The sequence below is a fragment of the Euleptes europaea genome, chromosome 3 (genome assembly GCF_029931775.1).
Source record: "Euleptes europaea isolate rEulEur1 chromosome 3, rEulEur1.hap1, whole genome shotgun sequence".
Taxonomy (NCBI): domain Eukaryota; kingdom Metazoa; phylum Chordata; class Lepidosauria; order Squamata; family Sphaerodactylidae; genus Euleptes; species Euleptes europaea.
The window spans coordinates 58,619,517-58,638,100 of NC_079314.1; the positions used below are offsets into that span (position 1 = coordinate 58,619,517).

At 44.0% G+C, this 18,584-nt stretch overlaps 1 protein-coding gene across 3 annotated transcripts in view; it reads left to right on the forward strand.

The window, feature by feature from the left end:
• TSPAN12 (tetraspanin 12) overlaps window positions 1–18,584 on the forward strand; it is a 65,912-nt gene that overhangs the window by 28,520 nt on the left and 18,808 nt on the right. For 2 of the 3 annotated variants that reach the window (XM_056847153.1, XM_056847155.1), the window contains one exon: window positions 17,375–17,449. The exons of the other annotated variant lie outside the window; for it this stretch is intronic. In XM_056847153.1, coding sequence (XP_056703131.1) covers window positions 17,375–17,449 — 75 coding nt within the window. The remainder of the gene's footprint in view (window positions 1–17,374; window positions 17,450–18,584) is intronic. 3 annotated transcript variants of the gene reach the window in all.

Sequence of the window (18,584 nt, forward strand, 5' to 3'; positions counted from 1 at the left end):
AGGCAGCAGAGCAGTTTAACCCCCCCACTGCCCCGCTTCCCGGGAGTTCCAGGAAGCCGGGCAGGGGGGGTTTAAAGTGCTCGGAGCAGTTTAAACCCCCACCGCCCGCTTTCCCGGAAGTCCCGGGAAGCCGGGTGGGGGGGTTTTAATGTGCAGAGCAGTTTAAAGACCCCCCCCCTGCCCGGTTTCCTGGGACTCCCAGGAAACCGGGCGGGGGGGTGTCTTTAAAGGCGGGAAAAGGCAGGTTCAGGGAACGCCAAACCTGGCGAATTTATCCGGCGATCGCCGAACTCGCTGAATTCGTCGCATCCTTTCCCCACGTTTTTTTGAGTTTGGTTCCATCCGAACTGAAAACCCCCGAATCGGGGGAAATTCGGCTGTTTGTTCGGTTCAGTTTAACCAAATCGACAGCCCTACAACCAGTCTCAAAGGCTCTGTTCTTGAGCAAGGTGATTGAACTAGTGGTGGCTGGACAACTCCAAGCTTTCCTGGAAGACACTGTGTTGGTTTGGCCTGGTTATGGGACTGAAACATTCTTGGTCAGCCTGGTGGATGACTTGCTCCAGGAGATGAATAGAGGGAGTGTGATTCTGTTGACTGCCCTGCATCTCTCAGCAATTTTTGATACCATCAACCATGTTATCCTTCTGGACAGCTTATCTGTAGAGGGATTGGACCATTCTATGTTGGTTCTGTTCTTACCTAGAGAGTAGGTTTCAGAAGGAGGTGCTAGGGAACTGCTGTTCAGCCTATTGGCCTTTGGCATGTGGGGCCCCACAAGGCCCCATCTTGTCCCCTATGCACTTTAACACCTAAAGAAACTGCTGAGTATGTTCATATGGACATTTGGGCCAGATTGTTACCAATATGCGGAAGACACCCAACTCTGTCTCAGACGCCCAGCTGATCCCAGGGAGGCTGTAGAAATCCTGAACCATTGGCCACTATGGTGCATGCCCTGGTTACATCTAGATTTGATGACTGCAATGCGGTGTTCATGGGGATGCCCTTGAAAAGTGTTCAGAAACTTCAGTTGGTACAGAAATCTGCAGCCAAGATGTTGACTGGAGTGGGTCGTAGGGACATATCACTCCAGTCTTGGTTTATCTACACTGGCTTCCAGTTTGTTTCCAGGTGCGATTCAAGGTGCTGATCTTGACCTTCAAAGTCCTATATGGTTTGGTACCAATGTACCTGAAGTAAAAAGGTAAAGGTCCCCTGTGCAAGAACCAGGTCATTCCTGACCCATGGAGTGATGTCACATCCCGACGTTTACTAGGCAGACTTTTGTTTACGAGGTGGTTTGCCAGTGCCTTCCCCAGTCATCTTCTCTTTACCCCCAGCAAGCTAGGTACTCATTTTACTGACCTCGGAAGGATGGAAGGCTGAGTGAACCTTGAGCCGGCTACCTGAAACCAACTTCCGTTGGGATAGAACTCAGGTCATGAGCAGAGCTTGGACTGCAGTACTGCAGCTTACCACTCTGCGCCACGGGGCTCTTAATGTACCTGAAGGACCACCTAATCCCTTATAAATGTGCCTAACTGTTATGGTCATCTTTGGAGGGCCTCCTTCAGGTGTCTCCACCTTTTGTTATTAGGTGGGTGGCAACCCAGCATTAGGCCTTCTCAGTCATGGCACCAAAGTTCTTGAACTCTCTTTTAATTTCTCCTACAATAGAGAAAGATATCAAAGATGGTTGATGTTCCAGAAAACGTACCATGAGTAAAGGTGGAAGGAAATGGATATAGCTGCAGAAGGGTAGTTTATAGTGCTATCACATGGCTTGTTCTCTGCTGCTCCATAGGGCAGAATTCATGGGTTTAAATACTGGAGAGTAGATTTTGTTTTAATGTTAGCAGAAAACCTCCTAATGATAAACAGTTTGACAGTAAAACCAGTTATGGGGTACTGATGTTTTTTCTTTACTAGAGGACTTTAAGCAGTCTTCTTTTGGGAATGCTCTAGCTTTGAGATGGTGTTGGACTAAATGACTGTCCAGGGCATCTTTCCCCTCTTTCTTACTGTAAGGCCGAGAACTGGGAGAGATGTGGCCTGGCCCCATGGAGGGCCCAGGAACATTGGAAAACAGCCAGGCCTGGAAATGCAGCGGGACACGGCATGGCAACTGGAGAGGTGCAGCCTGAGACCTGACCTCCTGCTGCACTGTGGGGCTTGGCAGCCCCCGAGAAGCAAGGCAAGGCAGTGAGTGGAGAGGAGCTGCCAAGGCCGATTTTGTAGCTGATGAGCCAGCCTCAAAAGACTCAGCCTGCAGTTTGCGGGGAGGAAGGATGGGGGAGGAAAGGGGAAGCCTTGCCTTCCTTAGGCCTGGCCAGGCTTGAAATGCTGGTCCTTGAAGACTCCTGGTGGGTGGAGCTGATGAAGGAGAGACCCAGGCAGGCACCCTATTGGCTCTAGGCCTTGAATGGCCCAGCCCTCACAAGGGGGAGGAGGAGGTCTGAGGACGCCCCTCCCTCTGGGTGGCCCTTGCAAAGAGCCAAGGAGGAAGAGCAAGGCCCCTCTCTAGGTTATGTGGGAAGGTCCTCGTGTGTGCAGGGGAGAGGGAGCTGGATGAAAGTAAAGCTGCTTGCTCCTCACATAGCAGAGGCTCTTCCAAGGTGCCGGCAAGGGAAACCCTGGAAAGCATCACAGCCTTGGCCTCCATCCCAGCACAGAAAGAGATGGACAATGACCTAAGGCCCTTTCCAACTCTGGGAGTCTGATTCTGTAAGTAAACAATTCTCATTAATAGCTAAGGAGAGAAGCAAAGTGCTATACTTTGAGGAATGGTCCATTTGAGGGAGTTCAAGAAGGAGACTATGCCCCCTCCATCACACATAAGTCCACCTCAGATATGAATCCTCTTCCCAAGGAACATGGGATTGGAATGAGATTTGTACTGCTTGTATTCCAGTAAAATGCTTTGGGTACCTAAATAAATACACGTGAGAGAGTGTGAAAGGGTTACTGAAGGAATGGAAGAGAGATCTAGGACAGGAGGAAGGGAAGAACAGGAGAAGGCCAGAGAAGTGGGAAAGGAATGAATATTTTGGGTGGGAGTATAGGATGCTGCGTAAGGAGTGGTAAAAGTGAAAGGGTGGAATGAAAAGTTATCAGAGAAGGAGATGAAATCTTCTTCTAACACCAGTCCCTTCTACTGTCTTGAAATTTCGGAGTCCAGTTGTCAGTAATTTTTATGAGAGCTTTGCTGGGAGGCCAGTAGTGGACCAAGAAGAAGGATGGAAGAGACAGACAGACAGACAGATAGATAGAGCAAAACACGGTGAGCTTGTTTGGATTAGAAACAAAATGGAACCAGTGATTTCATGGTGAAAGCTGGATTTCTGTACACTGTTTATTCTCGGCCCCTAAAATGCCATCTTTCATTTGCAAAATGCAACCTTGTAGTAAAATTTAACGCAAATGGAAGTTTTTTTGATTGGATGTTAGACACAAGTCTAAACCAAACTGACATGTTTAGCCTCTCTAATAGCATTAGAGTATAGCTACAAGACGATCGCCATCTGTCATCTTCTACTGCTTACACAGGGGTCACTTGGCAGCAGTCTAAACTGAGAGATTTAAAAGGAGGCTTCCCTATAGTTACTATTGAAGTTGTTTGTGTCAGGATAGTTTGGATTACATTGATTGCAAGTCTATTAGTGAAGAGTTTAGTTCACAAGAACTAAACAGGCAGTACAAAAAAAACCCTGGAATGGTCCCTATAAAATGAAAATGGTCACCATTATCTGTCAGATTGGACACCATCTGTGCAATAAACTGCACTTAGAACTAAAACTTCTCAGGGCTCTTAGGACCTCACATTTTAATGTGATCTGATATGTAACAGTACAGTCCCTATGCAGACTTACTTCAGTCTAAGCCCATTGATTTAAATGGGTTTAGACTGGAGTAACTCCGCACAGGAATATACTGTATGTCTTATGGGTACTCTCAGTGCCATGCCTCTTTTCTGTTGAGTGCCTAGCCTTATGTGAACCATATACAAATATTAACAGCCCAATTCTATGGGGTCCCTGTGGAGACCTAATACTATGTCCTATTAGTGCAAGCCTGTCTGTACCCTTTTCCTAGCCAGCATCATGGCTAGGACAGTCTGGTATTTGTTCATGGTTCTTTGTTCTGTTCTTTTTGTTGTAGTCTTCAAAGGGTAACTGTTTGTCTGTTGTAGCAAAATAAAAACAGAAGTCAAATGGCAAATCAAATGGCACCCTTAGATATGAATGGGAAGATGTCTGTGGCAATGCCTGATCGTTGGGATTTTCCATTCTCTTTTTCCTCATGTCAAAGTTCCTGTTTCTTCAGTGTTTTTTAAAGTTCCACACGTGTTTTGCTCCCTCTAGTGATTGATTCGATATTACACCCATTTTATGACGAGTAAACAGCTGCTGCATAATTCAGCAGAGCAATAAGCTACATTTAATCTTCTGCTATATCGAATCAACTACTAGAGGGAGCAAAACACGTGCAGAACTTTTTTAACCTTCCCCCCAAAGAATAACATTTTTTGACATCAGGAAAAAGATAATGCAGAAAAGCCCATTGCATTTTTAAGTGTATCATTGTCTATCTGTAAGTCTGCTGAGGCCTGTGTGGCTACTCATACTGATGGTTTTGAACATTATGTTTTATGTCATGTTTTATGCATGCTTTGTGGTTGTGTAAGAGAGTGTGCATGAATTGTCTCCTAGTCCTGCTTAGTCCCAGTCCAGTTTTTCTTTAAATCTTATCATAGCCTGTTCCTACATACTTGAAGGACCTCCTCTCTCCGAGTGAACCTGTACACTGCCCTTCATCCCTGGACCAATTTTTTCCTAACTTTTCCTGCAAGCAGGTGCAGACAGCTGTGGTTCGTTTGTGTTCTTTTATAGTTTCAGCTCCTGTTTTGTAGAATAGGCTTCCTGAAGATGTGAGAAAGACGCTCCTCATTTTTAGGAACAGCTGCAAAAGTGAGCCTTTTCAAAGGGCTGGTGGCACTGCTTGATTTGTTGGGACGCAGTAGGAGACACAGCGAATGCAGGCATTAAATGTTTTTATTGTTCTATTTTAATGTGTGGTGTTAGTTATGGTTTTATGTTGTTCCTGTATTATGAGAAAGGCGAGTCTATAAATGTCTTAAAAGTAGCATCAATAAAATACTGGATAATATTGTGAAAGTTGCATTCTGAACATCTGTTAGGTTTCCAGCCTTAGATCTAGCAACTATAAAGCTTGAAGGGAGAAAGAGAACTTCATGTACAGCCTCCCAGATTCAGGATTGTGTTTGGAAGTCCATATGTGAGCATGTTTCTTTATTTCTTCTACAAAGCTAGAAAAATGGAGCTTGGTATGTAGTTCCCGGAGTGCAGCCCAGTTTAAAAACCAGGGATACATTTTTGAGGCTGTATGTCTTGTTGTCGATATCTCCTGATTAACCTTGAAGAGTCGGTGTCTTTTAAAACCAAGAGCTCACTAAAACTAGAAAGGGCAAAGAGAGTTTGTCAGGTTTCCTGGCAACATGTCTTATTTGCCACAGATGATTGGGCAAATGTCAGATGGCAAGCCTGGCTTGAGTGGTTCTTGAGGCAGCAGAGAGCAATCCTAAGCAAGTCTACTCAGAATCCTAGTCAGGTTTATGCAGTGTGGCTTACTCCCAGGAAAGTGTTCTTAAGATTACAATATTATCTTCTGCATTTATTTATTTGTGCAACTCTACGGCCTCATTATTGAAGGATCTGCAAGACCAACTCTCCCATTGTACTCCTGTGCAGCAACTGTGCTCCTATGATAAGGGTCTGTTTCAGGTTTGATCCTTGTATGTGTGGAGCAACACCTTTTTTGGTTGTGGTGTGTGTGGTATTTTAGTCTTCTGGCAACAGTGTAAAACCTAATTATTTAACACAACAGTTGTTTTAAATGAATTCATTAGATGATTCTGTATGACTTATTTTACACAGCATTAACAATCGTCCAATTAATCCATCTGGAAGAATTATTGAGTTAAATAAATAGATTACTGGATTTTATTTTGTGTTATATGTAATATTGTAACCTGCCCTGAGTCTCTTGGGAGAAAGGCTGACTAGAACTGCTTTAAATAAAGATCATCATAGAAGGAAACCACACAAATTAAATGGTTCTTAATGTAATGTATTCGGGTTAAAATTTCCAGTGAAGGTAGCTTTTGACGTTTATTTAGATGACTTCTCATAAGAAAGATGGTGTCTTAAACTGAACATTCTACATGACTTTTGAAACATGCACAGAGACTGAACTCTGAATGCTCAGTCTGCCGAATGATTCTGCTAGGAAGAAAACCTGCTCATTTCAGTGGAGAATATGCCAGTCCAGTCCTTTGGAGTAAGGTATCAATTGCTGGCTGGCCTTTTGAGAAAACTAAATTCTTAGTTTCTATAATGCTAAGCTTCCTGAACAGATGTGAATTAACATCAGTGCTGCTGGGGAAATAGCGGTTAACACAATGAACAAGTTTATAGTCTTGTTTTTCAAAGTGTGGGTCTAAAAATAAAAGCCAGCAGAACTAGATAGATAATGGTGGTCATTCTCATTTTCCAGGTACAATACAACATTCTTTTGTATTTCCCATTTCCTCTTAACTAGACTCTTCAATGTGTTCACTAATAGAATTGTAGGGATAGTAATTCTAGTAAGAGACAATTTAAGAAGAGGCAAAGGATAAAAGATATCAATTTCAGCGGAGTTCAGTCCTGGAGGTGTCAAGAAATTGAACTTCCATGTAACTCAATGAGAATTTGGGCACCAATCACCTCTCAAGATTAGTTCATTGCAGAGTAATCTACTTTTCCCTTTAGTATAGATGACTTACAGAGATCCTGGTTCTTAAATATTTAGTTGCAATGGTTCAGTTATTAAAACACACACACACAAATGCCATTATTTGCTATCTTTGCTGTTATCTGACACATCTGAAATGGCTATCTATCTATCTATCTATCTATCTATCTATCTATCTATCTATCTATCTATCTATCTATCATCTCCTGCCCTTCCCTTCCCTTGGGTCACAGGGCACAAGATGGCTCAAAACATACAATGATCATTTGGCACCCAACAACCATGTGGAGGTGAGGGGAGTCAAACTCGGTTCTCCAGATTAGAGTCCACCCTCCTAACCACCGCTCTTAACCACTACACAATGCTGTCAAAAACAGGTGACATGTCTAATAGGTGGTAGAAAACTGTCCTTGACTGTCCTCAATGGAATGCCTGGTGGATTTTTCAATGTTATTTCTTTTATTTCTCTAAGCTTCTTCTTATGAGATTCATATGCACTGATCCTCATATTACAGATGATAGGACTGAGGCTGGGAATGTAGGGTTGCCAATCTCCAGAGATCTCCTGCTGTTATAATTGATCTTCAGAGAAAATGGCTGCTTTGGAAGGTGGACTATGGCATTACCTGATGAGGTCCCTACCTTCCCCAAACCCCACCTTCCCCAGGCTCCACCACCCAAATTCTCCAGGCATTTCCCAACCCAGAGCTGACAACCCTAAGAGAATGGGTTGCCTAAGGCCACATAGTAAGTTCCTTGCAGACACGAGATTAGAACCTGGAAGTTCCTTGATCATAGCTCATTTTCTTAGCTACTGTATTACATCAAGTCCTATTAGTGCTGCCCCCTACTCCCAGACATTTGGGAGGCTGTTTTGGTTTATCAGCGGTGTGGAAAAATGCACTCTTCAGAGGCTGTTTCCTCTGTTACTACCTTTTCTAGGACTGAAAGAAACTCTGGGGCTAAGATGAAACCTTGGACATTTCAGATTGTAACAAGTTACATCCATAAATATTTTCTGCTCTTGAAATTCATTATAATCTTGCTTAGTCAATTAAAACAAATTAATTTGTCACTATTTGACAAAACATTTGTTACACCCAACAGAAGCATGCAGTCTAGAATTATTGCTTTCCTGTGGATTTGTATCTCTACAACAAAGAAAATCTGTTAGGAATATATCTCCAAGCTGACGGCACAAATCTCTTTACTAATAGCCTTTATCGGGAAAATGGCAGAAAAATAAATATTGTTTGGTAGATAAGCACTGGAAGGGCCTTAGTGAACAGCCAAGGGATTTGTATTTTAACATTTGCTTAACACAGTCATGGTACAATGAATCTATAAATTGGCCTGTCCCCATCTACGTCAGCCCCATCTCTACAGTGTGTAATAACATAGTTTAACAATGATTAAGCTCTTTTATGATAGAATTAAGTTGTATAGATATAGCCAAACTTATCATAACAACAGATAAGGTCCAGGCATTTGTATGTACTGGTAGTAGAAGATAAATGGCTAACAAACATGGCCTTTGTGTGAACCATTAAATTGTACAATTACGGTAATTATTTTACATATGGATAGCAGCATTTTGGTTGGTATGGAAATGAAGGATATTTCTTGGAACTGAATTTGACCCTCTGAAATAAAATGTCCTCAATAATTGTGAACATGGGCTGCCACAGGGAAATACTGCTTGCAGTCTGAAGGACAGAATCTTATAAAATGTTTCACGATGTACAGAAAGTGGATAGAGAAAACTTTACCTTGCTCTCCCATTATTAGGAACACCAGTGAAATTGATGGGTGGTAGATTCAGGACAGAAAAAATAAAATACTTTTAAACGCAACATACACTTTACTTATGGAACTGACTGTCTTAGGATAGATTGATACATCAGTAACTATCAATAATGACGGCTAAGTGAAATTCCCATGTATAGAGCAGTTAGGGAAGAAAACAGCCTTGAGATACCTCACCCCCAATTGCTGGGGAACATAATCAGGGACACTTTGACATCCATTAACTGCAGGGGTGAGGAACCTTTTTCCTGCCAAGGGCCATTTGCACATTTATAACATCATTCGGGGGCCATATCAGGTGTAGATCTCCCGGTGGGGGGGGAGGCTAGGGTTGCCAGGTCTCCGGCCACCACCTGGAGGTTGGCAACCACAGGGGAGGCAACGCAGAGAAGGCCTGGGGGCTCCCCCGCTCCTCCCCCCTCCCAGGAGGGAGGGCAGCCAGCGGTGGGCCCGAGCAAACGAGGTGCTGGGGGCGCAGCCCGCAGTCGATCAGTAAGGGAGGAAGGAAGGAAAACAGAGAAAGAGGAAAAGGGAGAGAGGGAGAAAGAAATGGAAAGAGGGGGAGAAAGAAAAGGCTGGAGGGAGACAGACAAAGAAAGAGAGGGAGAGAGAAAAGCCCCCCACACATACCCGCCAGCCCCACGCACTCTGGCCCCAGGCTCCATGCCCTCCCACCCCCAGAATCCACAAAAGGCCCCCCCGAAGCCCGATCGGCTCCTGCGTGCATGCTCTGCCACCAGGAGCCGCAGGCCTCTTTCCCCCTACTCCCTCTCGCTGCTCAACAGCCGACAGGCAGCAAAAGGGGCTTACATTGTGCCCCGGCATTCCTGCACGCTGCGGCTATAGGGGGCAGCATTGGGGAAGTGTCCCTCCCCCTCCTCTTGCCGACTAACAGCCGTCAGTTGGCGAGAGGTGGTCCAAAGGGCGCCGCAGCACCCCTGCAAGCCGTGGCCCCAGGAACACCCTCAGGGAGGGCCACCCTGTGCCGTTTCTCCTCGGTGGGGGCCCCGAGCCCCCGAGGGCCACAAAAAATGTCCTCGGGGGCCGCATACGGCCCCCGGGCCTGAGGTTCCCCACCCCTGATTAACTGTTTCTGGGAACATTTTGCTAGCCATGTGAGAAATGGTATCCTGGTCTAGATGTACCATTGCACTCATCCAGCAGGACTCAGGATTTTTTGTGAACCCCATATCCATCATGTCCCCCTCTTCTGAAAGTATTCACACTGTACCACTTAACAAATCCCTCCAGAATTCAGGTAAATAACAGCACAGTTGTATTGTTTACAGACAGATAAGAATTGGACATACATCCATGGCCAAACTATGGCCCACTCTAGATTGTACTGATTACCCATTGTTTATGGTTATCAACTCTGGCTTGGGAAATTCCTGGAGATTGAGGGGTGATGCCTGGGGAAAGTGGAGTTCGGAGAGGGGATGGGGCTCATTGGGGATGTGATACTAAAGAGTCCACACTCCACAGCTGCCATTTCCTCCTAATCAACTCATCTGTATAGCCTGGAGATCAGTTGTAATTCTGGGAGAAGTCCATGCCCCACTTTGAAGTTGGTAAGTCTACTAAAGAAGTGATCATTTGATTTGGGGTTCCTTCTCTAGCACTGAGAGCGGCAGATTTCTAATCTGGTGAGCTGGGATTGTTTCCCCACTCCTTCACATGAAGCCAGCTGGGTGACCTTGGGCTAGTCACAGTTCTCTTTGAACTCTCAGCCTCACCTACCTCACAAGGTGTCTGTTGTAGGGAGAGGAAGGGAAGGAGATTGTAAGCCGATTTGATTCTCCTTAAAAGGTAGAGAAAAAGTCGGTATATAAAAACCAACTCTTCTTCTGAGCTTCAATATAGGTACAGATCTAATTTCTGTGTAATTTTATATTGATAAATAGAGATCTTTAGAAAGAAATGCATTGGCCAACAGAGAAGGAATCCACAAGACTCTAAATACCATACAGTATTAACGCATTTTGAAAGTAATTCACAACATTCGGAATTCTCTCCTTCTCTAAACATTAGGCATTGGCCATCCCCATTAACAAAAAAAACCTGCTGAAAGACATAGAATCCACAAGTGATGGATTCCAGTCTCTGTCATGTCTAGTTCTTTGTAAACAGCAGTGCTGAAAAATCTGCCAGTTTCTTTCCCCCACTCATTCATTCTCATTAGGTATTGAGTGATATATTGAAATGTCTCCATTCAGTAAATAATCAAAGTCCAGTGTCAATATTTGACAAGGTAATGGAGGAGCTGCTGCGCTGTTAATTCTGTACTTACATTGTGACACATTCCTTTATAAATAGGCATGCCGAAGTGCAGGTGCTTGGTTGTTCCAAGTGACTAGCAGTGCAGTCCTAAGCAGAGTTACACCCTTCTTAGCCCCTTGAAGTCAATGGGTTTAGAAGGGTTTAACCTTGCTTAGGATGGCGCTGTAAGGGTCTGTGCCTGCATGGGGAAAAATGAGGAAAATATGTGAGAAATTGTACTGGTAGGAGAAGGAACGGTGTTATGAAGACAAAACTTGTGCCTACGCTTGTGCTTAGACCCAGGTACACACTGAACCAACTATTGCTGGCCATGTGACCAGCCCTCAATTGCAATTAGAGCCCTCACGGTGGAGCCTGAAATTCTCTTGGAATTGCAACTTTCCCTTGAGGAAATGGTGGCTGTGGATTGCCAGCATCATGTCCCCATTGAGCTCTCCCCAGGCAGAGTCTCCAGAAATTCACCAAGCAAGCTCCTGCTAGTCAGGAGTAATGATGGATGGGGGAGAAGAGTCACTCTGGAATGAGTAAGTCTTCATAGCCTTTTCAGGAAGCATGACTTTCTGAGTTCTTATCCTTCTGGGATCAGTGGCTAGTGGTACCCCAGCTATGTAATGAGTACCACTTCTGCCACTCAATTGTTTTATTCAGGATTGTGGAAGGGATCAAGAGCACATTGTCCACATCCTTTTTGAAGTGAGTCCTCCAGAACTGTACACAATACTCCAGGTGTGGCCTGACACAGTGGGACTACGGGATCTTGTGATTTGGACGCTATGCTTCTGTTGATACACCTCAAGATCGCATTGGCCTTTTGTCGCTGCATCACACTGGCTGCTCATATTTAACTTACGGTCCACCTGTACCCCAAGATTTTGTACACTCACACTGCTACCCAGAAATGTATCCCCCATCCAGTATGCATGTTCCTCATTTTTGTTACCCAGATGTATAACTTGGCACTTATCCTTGTTGAATTGCATCTTGTTCACGTCTGCCCACTTTTCCAGCGTGTTCAGATCTCGTTGAATTTTATATCTTCTGAGGTGTTTGCTGCACCTCCCAATTTGGTGTCAACCGCAAATTTAATGTGGCACCCCACTGGACACCTCTGTCCATTCAGATGAAATGCCATTGACAGCTGCTCTTCGTGGTTCTCCAACCGGTTCCCTATTCACCTAACTATCCTAGAGTCCAGTCCACACTCCTCCAGTTTACCCATCAGAACATCATGGGGAATCCTGTTGAAAGCTTTACTGAAATCCAGGTAAAGAACATTGACAGCAGATATCTGAAGGACAATTTGGTGATCTGGAGAAGTCAGCATGGATTTGTTCCAAACAGGTCCTGCCAGACCAACCTCATTTCCTTCTTTGATCGAGTGATGGGCTTACTGGATTGCTTGAATGCTGTCGATGTTGCTTACCTGGATTTCAATAAAGCTTTCGACAGGGTTCCCCATTATGTCCCCATGATGACTCTCATGGTACAGGTAAACTAGACAGTACAATTAATTTGTCAGCTGTTGATTCTAGAAATTGTAGCATCAGTTACATTTTATTTTTCATTGCAACCAGTAGGTTAAATCCAACTAGCTTTTCTGCAGGTGAAAGAGAAAGGAAACATCACCTCTGACCACCTAAAAAGGCTATTCTGAGAATCATGGGTCCTGCATGCACAAAAACCCTGTAGGTTGGGGGCTGCAGTATAGAGGTATTGGGTGAGACTGATGAAAAACCTGGCTGGATACAACCCATTGCATAGAATGCTTGACTTGCATAGAGGCACTGAAAAGGTGGGGTGTGTCAGTTGTGGAATGTTTGATGGCCTTCTCAGAGTGAACAGAATAAGCCAGTATAGATGGATGCAGAAAAAGTGGTGGAACTCTGAAGGCAGAATATTTTTTTTATTGCCTTATCTGCATTAACTTTGTCATTGTCTAAAATAATGATTGTGAAGACTGTCCTCATGATAGATTCTTTGCTGCTCAGAGACAGTAAAAGGAAGCAAGTGGATAAAAACAGTTGGGAAGCCCTGACACGTTCGTTTTTCTAGCGGTGATGTAACTGACAGGGCAGAGAAAATAGGAAACATTTGCTTTATTTTTGCAGACCAGGAGACCAAACTTTCCTCCTGTGCTCCAGATTGCCTCTTCTGCTACCTCTGCATCTGCTTGGCAATGCCTGGTCTGCCGTTGCCCATGTAGTTACAGTCTGTTGTACTAAATCTGCCCACCTATCTTGGCTGGCTTCATTTGTATTTTGCTGCGACAGGTAATATACTGTGCATAACAGAGTGGGTGGGACTATGTCTTGGCAAACTGGGGTCTTGAATGAAGAAAGTGCCTGGAGCTGCAGCTTCCTTTGCCAATTTGCTTCTTTTAATGAGGCTTAGGGTTCATTTTTTCTTGGGATCTTTTTATTCCTGGTGCTTTTCTTGCCGAGATGCAGTAACAAAATAAACTTTCTTTTTGAAAACATAACCTCTAAAAAGATTCCAGTGACTCTTCTCCCCATGTTCTCAGTTGCAGGCAAATGAATACAATCTTGGAAGAAGGGTATTCTTTAAAAGTAATACATTCTCTCCCATTCGTACACAAGCAGTGCAATCCTAAAATGAGTCACACCCTTCCAAGCTCATTGATGTCAGTGGGCTTAGAAAGGTGTTACTCTGTTTAGGATTGCACTGCTAGTCTTAACACACACACACACACACACCCTTAATATTTAACCTTACTGGGGATAAAAACCTGGTATAAGTTTGACTGTCCACTAAAGTGACCTGGTATTATGACTAAATCAGAAGACAGTGGAAATCTGGGGTCTGGAGACCAAGTCCTATGAGGAAAGGTTGAAGGAGCTGGGTATGTTTAGCCTGAAGAGGAGAAAACTGAGAGGGGACATGATAACCATCTTCAAGTACTTGAAAGGCTGTCATAGAGAGGATGGTGCCGAGTTGTTTTCTGTTGCCCCAGGAGGTCGGACCAGAACCAACGGGTTGAAATTAAATCAAAACAGTTTCTGTCTTGTTATTAGAAATAATTTCCTAAGTTACAGCAGTTCCTCAGTGGAACAGGCTTCCTCGGGAGGTGGTAAGCTCTCCTTCCCTGCAGGTTTTTAAGAAGAGGTTAGCCATTTATCAGCAGTGCTGATTCTGTGACCTTAGGCAGATGATGAGAGGGAAGGCATCTTGGCCATCTTCTGGTCACTGGGGGTGTGGGTGGGGGAGGTAGTTGTGAATGTCCTGCATTGTGCAGGGGGTTGGACTAAATGACCCTGGTGGTCGCTTCCAGCTCTATAATTCTATAATTCTAATTCTATGATTCTTTGTATAACTGAGAGATGATACCCAAAATAAATCTTTAGAACTGCATTTTTAAACTAAAGTTTTTAAATAGTTGGTGGAGAACAGCGCTTTTGAGAGCGTGCCAGGACATCACTGGTCCAAAGAGCTCCTTGGGCATATTTATTTATTTCATTTATGCCCCACCTTTCTCCACAGTAGGGACCCAAGAGGCTGACCTCCTTTTACTCCATTTTATCCTCACAGCAACCCTGTGAAGTAGGTTAGGCTGAGAGTGTATGACTGGCCCAGGGACACCCACCAAGTTTCCATGGCAGAGTGGGGATTTGAACCTGGGTCTACCAGGCACTCTAACCACTACACATACTGGCTGTCATCAGATAACCGTACAGCACAAACCTGTGCAGATGTACTCCAGGCGAAGCCCAGAGATTTCAATTTGCACAACTCTGCACAGGATTGCACTGTTAGACATATCACTTTGGCCTCTGCTTACCATATGATTTATACTGGCCTACCATATAGGGTTTTGTTTTTTTTGTAAGACTATTAATATACTTGAAGTGCTTTGAAAACTCAGATTTTGTTACTGCTAGGGTATGGGTTGGGCAGGTTGAACACTGGTGGCTATACTGCTAAGGCATTCTTGTGAAATAGTACTATCAACCACTTCCCCTTGGCTGTATAGTAAACAGTTGCCTTGCAATTTGATCCTAAATGTATCACTTAGAAGCGAACAGCCCTAGATATGTAACATGCTATATAATGTAAGAAACTGATAGCAGCAGCTGCCCATTCTGAGTTCCTCTCTTTCATCTTTTACTGATGAAAACTACTCTCCTGTCAACAAACAATATAGCTCTTCTGTAAGTAGATTTTATTGGGACTGGATTAACTATTCTCCTAACAACCCAGTCTCTCTTTGTGCACAGCACAGCCCTAAACAGAGTTACACCCTTCTAGGTCAACTGACTTCAACAGAACTCATTAGGGTTGCCAGCTCCGTACTGGGAAATACCTGGAGATTTTGGGGTTGGAGCCTGAGGAGGGTGGGGTTTGGAGAGGGGAGGGACTTCAATGCCATAGAATGCAATTGCCAAAGTGGCCATTTTCTGCAGGTGATCTCTCTCGCCAGGAGATCTGTAGTAATAGCAGGAGAGCTCCAGCCACCACCTGGAGGTTGGCAATCCTAGAAACAGTGTAGCTTAGTTTTGGATTGCTGATGTTTACTCCTTGATCTTACGCTACAAAACAGAACACTAGCTTTATTTATTCATCATTATCCCAATGTGAATGGTTAGCCAACCTTTGCATGAACTCTATTTATTTGTGTTGCAAACATCATTAAAATTGCTGTCCTTATATGTTTTAGAAATCAAAAGATTGGCCTCTTTGGGTTTGTTTCTTTATTAAAATTTTATTATTCTGCTACATTTCTTAAAAACTAACTCATGTCCCTGGAGCAGTATTTCATAAATGTGTATTCCATCAATGTAAAATAAAGTATATTTCTTTTATAATTTCACACTGTTAAAGGCAGGGGTGGGGAACCTCCGGCCGTTTACGGCCCACGGGATCATTTTATCCGGCCCCCGGCCCACCTGCGGAGGTCCACCTGCCAAGCCCCTTCCCGTTTGAACCCCCGGATGGCGCGCGCTTCCTGAGCGGATGCCGGAGGGCCCCCTGGCCAGCCCGTCCCTGCTGGATCTCCCGGCTGGCGCAGACTTCCCGCACGGCAACTAGAGGGACCCCTGCCAAGCCCCTCCCCGCTTGAACCTTCAGCTGGCGCGCTGTGACGGATAAGGGGTTAACCAGCAGCAAGAGCTGACAGGCGAAGAGTGGGCGGAGCCAGAGAGCTGACTCTTCTGAGCAATAGGAGACAGAGAAAGCATTCGAAGTTTGGGACCCAGCCTGACAGGAGGGCTGTGATAGGATTCGAAGCGTGGAGCCAGCCTGAGAGGAGGCTGAGAAAGTAGTGGAAGCTTGGGACCAGCCAGAGAAGGCTGTGATAGATTGAGAGCTGGGTGAAGAGACGAAGAAGAAGCCAGACTAGACTCTGAGAACCTGAGGGGGGTTCTGTGAAAGCCAAAGCTATTGACACACACAACCTGTGGGAGTGACAGGAGTGAGAATTGGGTTAGAGAGGGCCCATTCTCAAGTCACAAGGGGAATTAGTCTCTGAGGTGGAGCTATTCCAGTAGCAGGAAGGTGTGGAGGGTTACAGCCACTTAGGTGGGGTAGTCAGAGAGAGAGAGCTAGGCTGGGAACAGAGTGAGAGTCTGAAGCTGAATGACAGACTGAGAGTCTGAACGTCTGAATAATAGTTCTGTGAGGTAGAACGAAGCTTGAGAACTGAAGGAACTTGTGTGAAGGAAACATCTCCTTGGCAGGGGCTGTGGATCAGGGGGAGAGCATCTTCTTGGCAGGGGCTGTGGATTAGGGGGAGAGCCTCTGCTTGGCAGGGGTTGTGGCTCAGAGGTAGAGCATCTGCTTGGCATGCAGAAGGTCCCAGGTGCGGCATTGCTGGCTCGGGCAAGAAATGAACAGAGGTGGGTTGCCATTGCCTTTCTCTGCATAACGACTCCGGTATTCCTTGGTGGTCTCATATCCAAGTACTAACCAGGGCCGATTAGCTTTTGAGATCTGATGAGATCAGGCTGGGCTGGGCCATCCAAGTCAAGTTCCAGGCAGCATGTAAAATTTCCCAATAAACAAATGTACTTCATAGTTTCTCTGGGCCAAAATGGGTAGGTTGCCAATAGGTTAAGATCCTAGACATCTGCAGGACAAACCTACTGACACTTTCCAATGAGTAAGCCCTGCTGACTGGACTTCAGTAGGATTTAGAGTAGACCTGCATAAGATTGCACTGCTGATCACTTTTTGTTATATATATATATAAATTTTATATATATAAATTTTGTATTGCCCCCGAATAATGTCCAAGATATCAAATGGCCCTTGGCAAAAAAAAAGGTTCCCCACCCCTGGTTAAAGGAATCAGAACCTTAACTTTATGTTATTTAAAAAGTGATTAGTACCTCATACTTTGGATTTCCAATGAGGGGGGGATGCTTTTGCATTTTAATTAATATGCTTTTTTCATGACAATAATTTTGGAGGGAGGTACTAATTTTTAGAAATATAAGTAACATTCTCTTGTGTTCTGCAGTATTTTGGCAGTTTGCTTGTGATATTCTGTGTTGAACTGGCATGTGGCGTTTGGACCTATGAACAAGAAATTACGGTGAGTGAGATAAAACTACACACAGGTAAACAAGACCAAAAATTTCTACTAACTAATTAATTTTAAAAAGAAACTTCTAAAACAAGAGTGGAAGACTTTCCTTCTAACTTACACTCCAATCCTAAACCTACCATGCATAACTGTAACTTATATGTGAATTTTAGGCTTCTGTTTTTCTTGATTGCATATGAGCGCAAAAAACCCCTCATCTTCCTTTCAGGTAAATAGGGTACTTAGAAGTCTGATCAATAATACGTATTATTTAGGATGAAGGAAGTTTGAAACTCATACAAGTGCTTTCCCTCCCTTTAAAAGTCTCCTAAAACATTTAATGTAATGCACTCTGAATTGCTTGTGTGTAGATTGGATTTTTTAAGTTTAAAAGGAACAGCTCTGTCTTGTCTTCTTAGATATATGTGGGTTGAGTACAGTCATCAGGTGCATTCTGCATGCTTCATATTATTTTACACGTTCCCCAAGCTGAACTCTAGCAGTGGAAACAGAGTGTAGGGCTGCGTTCTAGCTCAGGTTAATTCTTGGCTAGCTATCCTTGGCTTAACAGCTGGTGCTTTTATCTTTTTGTCAACTCTGTTTTGTATGCGAATGATTCTAAGCAGTCTTTCTGGAAAAGCAATTGTTTCTAAAATGTGCCTAATATGACTGCATTCATAATGTTCCTCATTACAGGTCAACACAAGATCATTCCATTCCTCAATTGCAATAGCATTACTTTCTTGAAGGGTGAATCTTTATGTCTTGTGCCTTACAGAGGCTATTCAAAAGGATTAGAGGCCTATGTTTTGAGAGAAGTTGCATAAAAGTGGGTGCATTTACTGACCAAATGAAAGTGTTTCAGAATCAAGTTAAACCAGAGACCTTATTTTCAAAATGGAGTCTCTTTATGGCTTAGGCTGATGGGATATGACCAAACACTGCACCATCTGTTGGTTACAAAGTATTGTTGTTATTTTATCTATCCGTACTTATTGATATGTAGTCACATCGTTAATGAACCTAGTTTAGCTCTGTTCTGTGAATATCTTTTGTTATTTTTAAAGGGTTGGAGTTTGGGAAACTTCAACCATTTCCCCAAAAACTTCTATAAATAATTTTAAAAATGGCAGCATCATTCACC